The sequence below is a fragment of the Plectropomus leopardus genome, chromosome 9, assembly GCF_008729295.1.
Source record: "Plectropomus leopardus isolate mb chromosome 9, YSFRI_Pleo_2.0, whole genome shotgun sequence".
Lineage (NCBI taxonomy): Eukaryota > Metazoa > Chordata > Actinopteri > Perciformes > Serranidae > Plectropomus > Plectropomus leopardus.
Window position 1 is genome coordinate 31,655,146 of NC_056471.1, and position 7,990 is coordinate 31,663,135.

General features: G+C 38.0%; 1 protein-coding gene across 1 annotated transcript; it reads left to right on the top strand.

The window, feature by feature from the left end:
* Positions 1-921: 921 nt before the first annotated feature.
* Positions 922-6,089, top strand: arl9 (ADP-ribosylation factor-like 9). Its single transcript, XM_042493220.1, has 4 exons — positions 922-1,301; positions 2,881-3,058; positions 3,317-3,492; positions 4,658-6,089. The coding sequence occupies exons 1-4, from the start codon at positions 1,095-1,097 to the stop codon at positions 4,832-4,834; spliced, it is 738 nt and encodes a 245-aa protein (XP_042349154.1). The 5' UTR covers positions 922-1,094; the 3' UTR covers positions 4,835-6,089.
* The last annotated feature ends 1,901 nt before the right edge of the window (positions 6,090-7,990 follow it).

Here is a 7,990-nt window from a genome sequence, read left to right on the forward strand (position 1 = left end):
CATATATATAAAGAAAAAGAACAAGCAATTTAAAAAAGTGCTTGAAAAATTGAAATAACTAACATAATTTAAATATATATTACTGTTTGAAAATTAGTAAAAAAAAAAAAAGAAAAATTAAGAAAATAACAACAGCATTTTGCTTCATTAGATTTAAGAATTTTAATTTTAGAAATAATGTAAGTGACATTAAAAATGACTATTTAAAAAAAATAAGCTCTAAGGACGAATTAGAAAACTGAAATCACTTAAACTGCTTTTGTGCGCTGTAAATTCTTCATTTTTTAAGTTATAGGACAATACACAAAAATAAACTAATACCTTAATTCTTTTATGGCATTGTTTGGCAATATTATTTGAAAATAATAGTAATTTCAATAAGTTCAAGAAAAAACCCCAAAAACAAACAATTCTGTAACATGATGTTTAATATATATTATTACCTGAAAAAAAAATAGTAAATACAAAACAGCAACAAAAATGGAAAACAAAAAAGGCAAACTCAAAAGAGGTGCTTATAGTAATAATAATAATATTTTTTTTAAAAAAACACAAGAAAATTACCTTTGCGCCCCTCAGCGGCGACTTTGTAACCCTCCGGGCCGTTTCATTGTTTCTCTGCTTTGTTTTTTTACTTTTATCACCAATTTCCATGCTATTTCCTTTATATATATATTTTTTTCTTGTCAGCACCTTTTCCCGGGCCGTTTCATTGTTTCTCTGCTTTGTTTTTTTACTTTTAACACCAATTTCCATGCTATTTCCTTGTAACTTTTCCAAAAATACATAATTTCTTGCTAAATCGAGCCAGTTTATTCAGGTTCCAAAGGGTTAATATCTTGAAAATATCGCGGGAACAGTTGCGCCCCTCAGCGGCGACTTTGTAACCCTGCAGATAAAAAAAAGCAACTTCTCCCGGAAATCTGGTGCAAAGTTCCTCCTCGGCTTCCTGTCTGTGGTCCACTTGTTGAGCGCGGAGGAAGAGGAGGAAGAGGAGGACGCAGAGTTAAAGATTCACGTGAAGTCAAACGATGGCGTAAACGGGCGGAGAAACAGCGGCAGTTGGTGAAAACAAAGCCCGGCGATTGAGCGCGATGTCCGGGTTGAGACTCGCCGGAGCCCTCGGAGCCTCCGCGGCTCTGGCGGCTGGACTCACCTATCTGATCTGGAACTACGCGTCCTCCTCCCGGGACAAGAAGCGTGAAACACCGCCGGAGGAAGACGGCGGAAGAGGCCGGGAGGGAGGAGAGGGAGATGGGGAGCAGAGGAGCGAGGAGACGCCGGCTGAAGCGACTGGACAGGTAACGGACACTCCTGGAAACCACCGGTGGATTTTCACCGGTGGTTTATATGTTTAAAAGTGAAAAAGTCAAAAAAGCACATGACAATGTTTATTTTGGGATTCAGTTTAACGTGCCGACTCATGCAGTCGACGAAAAACAGAACATTTCTAACGTTACACCCTAAAATAAACCAAATTAAAGCAGCCGTAGGGGATTTTTTTGTCTTTAAACCTTTGCCTTAATTATAGACATCGTTCAAAGTTTATAAATACTACTAAAACCAGGTTAATACCTTTGGAGCCTTGGGAAATTGGCTTAGTTTCTTTTAAAAAAAAACATGAGAAAGCAATGAAATTAGCAATTAGCAAATTAGCAACAAAAAAAAAGTATGAATTGATTACCTGAAATTTGCAAAAAATAAAATTAATAATAAAAACAAATATGTAAAAGAAAATGGGTTTAAAAACTTTAAACATGCTAATATATATATAAATTATAAATATGGCTTTCTCATTTTTTACATTTGTTTTTTTCTTTCTTTAAAAAAAAATTAAATTGTACAAGTCCACCGATTTCTTGCAATTTGGGGGAAATTTCCTGCAAAGTTGCTCTTTGTTTGTTTTCCTATGTTTCTGAAAGAAATCAAACCAAAATTTACCTTTTTGTCCACTGGACACAGTGGATGGTGGATTCCAAAATCTACAAGCCTCTCAATAGATTTCCCTTTTTTTTGGTTTGTAAGTGAAGCAAATCAAGTAACCAAATGTATATTTTACCAGTATTTGGCTGGTGCTTATTTCCAGCCCTGGAAGATGCAAAAATACACTAAAGTTGCATGCAATCAAATGTAAATATTTACTTTTTTAAGATTCCTGTGACACCAAATCTGTCAGTCTGTCCCTCCAAATCCTGATACTGTATACGACAAAAGACTAATCTATTAATCAAGAAAATAATCTGCGGATTAAAGGAACAGTATGCAAGATTTAGGAGGATTTAGTGGCATCCAACAATGAGGACTGAAGATGCAACCAGCTTAACTTCTCCAAGTACGATTTCCTTCAGTGTTTGTTGTTCAGTGTTTGTTATTTGTTATTAAATTATCTGCAGAAAATTATCTTCCTCTCCAACACAACAGACCAGGTGATTCAAACCAGTCGAAACGCTGTGTAAAGCAGTTTCCTGTTACAAATGTAGTGATTTTGAATCACAGATTACCAAAGATGGTCTAATATCAGTTTTATTTATTTATTTACACACGATAAAAAACTGAAAAGTTGAACTTTTATTTAAAAAAGTGTCAGTAGAGGTCAAGAAGCCAGAGGATTATACAGAAAGACTTTAAAGGCATTGAATTCATTAATCTAAAGATATGGCCTTAATCAGTATAAAAATGTTAATAAATATAAAACTGTCAAAACTCTTCAAAATGCTTAAAAAACAAAAAAAAAGCTTTGTTTTATTTTTTTCTGGCATAGTGTTGTAAAACAAAACAGTGTAGGACACACATGTCCACGTTCCTCAGGGTTAAGTATGAAATAAGTGTCTTTGTGTCATAATGTCTGTTTAATCTGATTCGTTCTGTTCTGTGCTGCAGTCCAAACCTGCAGAGTCCACGGGGACTCAGGTTCTGGTTCTGGGTCTGGACGGAGCCGGTAAGACCAGCCTGCTGTCCTGTATAGCCACCGGGTGCCTGGAGCGGGACGTGGAGCCGACGCAGGGCTTCAACGCCGTGTCCATCAGCAGAGACGACCTGCACGTCGAGTTTCTGGAGAGTAAGTCTGAACTCTCAACGTGACGGCGCACGTCTTAACCGCGTCAGTTATCAGTCTTAAGTCACAGTCCTGTCCCTCTGTCCCTCTGTCCATCTGTCCATCTGTCTCTGTCTCTGTCTCTCTGTTTGTCTGTCTCTCTCTGTCTCTGTGTCTCTCTCTGTCTGTCGTCCTGTCTGTGTCTGTCTGTCTCTGTCTCTGTCTCTGTCCGGCTCTCTCTGTCCGTCTCTCTCTGTCTCTGTCCCTCTGTCTGTCCCTCAGTCGGAGGTAAGCAGGAGCTGCGTCAGTACTGGCAGAGGTACATGTCTCGAGCTCTGCTGCTGGTGTTTGTGGTCGACTCGTCTGACTCGCAGCTTTTCTCCGTCGCTAAGAGGCTTCTTCACGAGCTGCTGACCTTTGACCCCCAGCTGCCTTTAATGGTCCTGGCCAACAAACAGGTGAGCGTGACAGAAAAACACTCCAGGTCGGTTTAGACAAAAGCCTGCGTCCTTCTCGTCCTCCAACAGTTTCCGAGACTTTGTCTTTGAATGAGCCGCGACAAACGATTATTTTCATCATTGATTAAGTTTTCTGATTTTTCGTTTGTTTTAAAAATGTTCAGAAAATAGAGAAATGGTCCGACACAGTTTCTCATGAACCAAGGTGATGTCTCCAAATGTCCACCACGTAACCCAAAAATAATAACCAACTTACCGTTTCAGCCGTCGCGTGCGGATGAGATTTTATTGTTTCAGATCAGAATTTTGTAAAAGTGTGACTCAATGTTTAATCGGAGGAGTAACTCCGAGTCAGAGGAGCTCCGGCTGCGTTTTTTAGTATTTGTCTTGTGTAACAGATTAACAGATGTGTAATAGCTGAGCTGTACTTGCACTGTCCCACAGTAAATGCAGTTAATTATGTAGTTTTATTTACTCAAAATCTGTGAAAAGTTTAATGCAAAAACACAGGAGTAAAACAAGCCACTGAAATATGTCCAACAATGAAAGGCACCGTTTGAAGGATTTTAAAAATCCTGATTGTCAAAACTGATGCACAGACTGCATAATTTTTTCACAAGAATTGTCTCATTTTACTGTAAAATCATGCTGTAAAAACTACAAAGATCCTACAATCTTACTCAAAATATACACAAAGGGGCTTTAATTAAAATGCTTAAAGTGAACGTATACTCGTATGTGTGTGTGTGTGTGTGTGTGTATATATATATAACAGTAATAGTAAACAGATCGCACAGGTATGTAAATAAAGTATGCATACAGTAATAGACAACTTGCACGAGTATGTAAATATATTTAAATTATAATATGGATAATGTGCTGAGTGTGTAAAGTGCGTAACATATAAAATTGTGCCTTATGCTTCAGTGCAAAACTAGTATGTAAGTTTAAAATACAAAAAATATAAATACGTGTGCAACGCTACATGAACTATGAGATACGCATAAGTAAGAATATATGCAGTATGTTTCATGTTATAAAACTGTAACAGTACTATAAAATAAGTAAAGCTGAAGTGAACTGAACTGATCGAAGTATCCTCTGATGCATCTTGAAGTAAAGAGGAGTGATTCAAATCTCCACCGTGTTTGTCTCACGTTTCCAGGACCTTCCAGGAGCCTGCAGCATCACCGACCTCCACGACGCTCTGTCCCTCTCCGAGGTCGGAGACCGCAGGTTGTACCTCATCGGCACTTACGTGAAGAAGGGCGAGGCGGAGCTCAGCTCAGGCGTCCAGGACGCGCGGGACATGATCATCCAGATGGTTTGTGACGGCAGATAAAACACAGCGTGGTGGTTGTCACTTAATCCATCTGAGAAAAGCTAATGGGTTTTCTTTGCACCTTTTCACTGAAACGCTTTCACTGCACCAGGCTGGCTGAAAGTCTTTAATTTATTCATGAGAAAACTTTATTTGTTGCTTTGGTTACGGTGGGATTGGGGTTCAAAGATTTATTTTCATCCTTTAGTGCTTCACTTGTGGATGATGAAACACGAGCAGCTCTAAAGCTGCCTTTAAGTTTTAGTGCGGAGCGTCAGGCGGTACCGAATCACAGTGGATTTATTTCAGGCTGTCGGTTCACTCACGCCATCTGTGTCGCTGCTGCGTGCAGCTTTATCACCAGCAACGAGCAAACAGTCTGTTACAACAAAATACAAAAGCACTGTTATTACTGAACAGCATATTTAATACCTCCACTTTAAGCTCAACAGGGCAAACTTTTCATATCAAACACAGCAATACGAAGAGATCTAAAAATCTGTTACGTTCACTCACTTTGTGCTGAAAATTCAAAGCGAAAACCAAAACTTTAGGCTTTAAGTCTGTGATGGTACGTTTGATTTCTGGTAAAACAGTGACCTCTTTCTGCCATTTGGGGCCGCCAACGTGCAAATTTGAGTCTTTCAGCTTTAAAAACATTAAACTTCTGAGACTCCGATGTGGCCGTTAATATTAGAATTAAAAAATAACAAAGCAAAATTTCAAGAGGACACCACAACCATGTCAGGTTTAAATGAAAGAGTTATTGAATGAGGCGAGTTTGCTCCAATAATCAGCCGTTAATTCGTAGTTTTATTATTGAATGAGCGGAGTCACCAAACAATAATACCATCCTATAATATTCTTACTGTGTGTTTTTGGTGGTTTACAGCTTTAAAAACAGTATCGCTTTTATGACACAAGTTTATTAGGGTTTACAAAAGTGGGTTTATTTAAAAACAAAAAAAATTGAAAAGAAGAATATAACCACATTTTTTTCCTTTTCAGAGAGAAACGCACATCTTCCTGCCCTTTTGTTATTTTGTCTTAATGCCGTTTTATATGGTGAGATCTATTTAATTCACTGTCCATTCATTTTTGGGAAATACATATTTTTTGTGTGCAAAGCCTTAATGTGTACCAGTTTTGAGGAATGTAAAGGTTTTTGAAGAGCACTATTTTTTTTCAAATATGTTAACCACTTTTTTTGTCCCCAATACCAAAACACGTCCATCATACAGTATTGTGTGAACAGTTTGTCTTATTTAATTTTTTTTCTTAAATAAATTGTTTCCACTAAATTGATTGGTGTGACTTGGGGTATTTTATCAATTTTAGCACAAACACCCACTTGGACTCAAATATAAGCTGATTAGATTTTGGTAGTCATAGGTCAAAGGCCAAGGTCACTGTGACCTTGTGTGTCTCATTCTCATGAATGTGATCAGAACATCTTGAGGATTTTTTTTTTCCAAATTTGGCACAAACGTTCACTTGGACTCAACTGATTAGATTATGGTGGTGAAAGGTCAAGGTCAGTGTGACCTCGTGTCCGTCTCATTCTTGTGAACACAATATCTTGAACACCATCAGGGAATTTTTTCTCAAATTTGGCACAAACATCCTCAACAATTAACTGATTAAATTTTTTTCAAGGTCACCGTGACCTTTCGTCCATGTCATTCTTGTAGGTACAAAATCTAACAAAAGTCTGAAGGGTTTCCTCAAATTTGGCACAAACGAACACGTGGACTCAAGAATTAACTGATTAGATTCTGGTGGCTAAAGGTCAAGGTCACCATGACCTTGCATTTGTCTCATTCTTTTAAATGTGATATCTCACTAACACCTTAAGGGAGTTTCCTCAAATTTAGCACAAACGTCCACTCATAGAACACGTTTTTGGCCACAACTCAATAATTCATACGAGAAAATTTCACATAAATGTTTAGGATATAATGATGAATTCATAATTATAATGATGATAACTTTTGTTAATAAAGCACCTTTAAAAACAGCTGTTAACAAAGTGCTTTGACAGACAAAGCAAAGGCAAGAACTCAGGGTATAATAAAATAAACATCAACACGCATGCCAAACACGCATCCAGAAAAGTCAAACAAAAGGACCAGAACAAAATGCGTATACAAAAGGTCAACAGGAATAAAGCAAATAAAAGGAGTAAAAGAAATTAAAAGCATTACGCAAAAACACTTTTCTGGCCATAAATCAGGAACAGAAGGGGACACAGTTGGTTAGATGCTGAATTGGTGACACTAATTTTGAAACTGCTTATTGCATTGATCCTCTTTGCTGCTGGTTGAAGATGTGTGTGATGCGTCTATTGTTTTCACAGACGTGGATATAAAGTGTAACTTTATAACTCTTAGGACACTCTGTGGTGCCACTTTTATAGGTGTAAAACTGATAAAAACAGCTTATTTTGGGACGCAGACGGACTTCTCGTGAGGAAACAGCCGTGTCCTAACATACCTCCTGACATTTTCTCTGCCGTCAGACCATCAAAGCACTTTTGTATCTGCAATCTGATCCAAACACACAGCAGCTCTCCAGAAATACTGCAGCAGCCGGCCTCACCGCTGACCTTAAAGTATCACTTTCTTTTTAACATCATGCCTCGGAAGTCTTGAGACAGGTTGAGTTGTACGGACTCCAGTTTCAAGGCGTCCTCAGGTGTGAAGTTGGTTGCTAAGGACTCCTGGCTCCACAGCAACAGCAGGAGATTAGTGTGCCACCATCAGCAGGCAGCGAGCCCGACACGTCCGGTCTGCTGCTGCTGCAAGTCGAGATGATGTCTGGAAAACAAGGTAAATTTACTGTTTATGTGCATCACAGTCTGTTAACATAGTCTCATATTTTCAGTCTAATTTCTTTTCTTGTTGATTCTTGCAGGGATTCAGTCCAGATTTGGGCCATCAAACAGGTGAAGTAACGTCATTTTTATTTTTTTTACATGCAACTACGATGGCTTAACCATACATCAAAAAGTTTACCAATTGCAATAAGTTATTTGTATTTGTAAGATAATAAAGACCACTTTTAAGTATCTATTGAATATTTACTGAAATGTGTTTACTGGTTTATTTATTTGCTAATTCACCTGCCATTTAAATCACTTTTGTGGACATACTTTATTAAAACATACATTATATATAA

Excerpts from the sequence above, each read along its gene's own strand:
- arl9 (XM_042493220.1), top strand. The coding sequence starts at position 1,095 with ATGTCCGGGTTGAGACTCGCCGGAGCCCTCGGAGCCTCCGCGGCTCTG. Across the intron at positions 3,059-3,316 it reads GCACGTCGAGTTTCTGGAGA|TCGGAGGTAAGCAGGAGCTG; the intron begins GTAAGTCTGAAC and ends TCTGTCCCTCAG. Across the intron at positions 3,493-4,657 it reads TGGTCCTGGCCAACAAACAG|GACCTTCCAGGAGCCTGCAG; the intron begins GTGAGCGTGACA and ends TCACGTTTCCAG.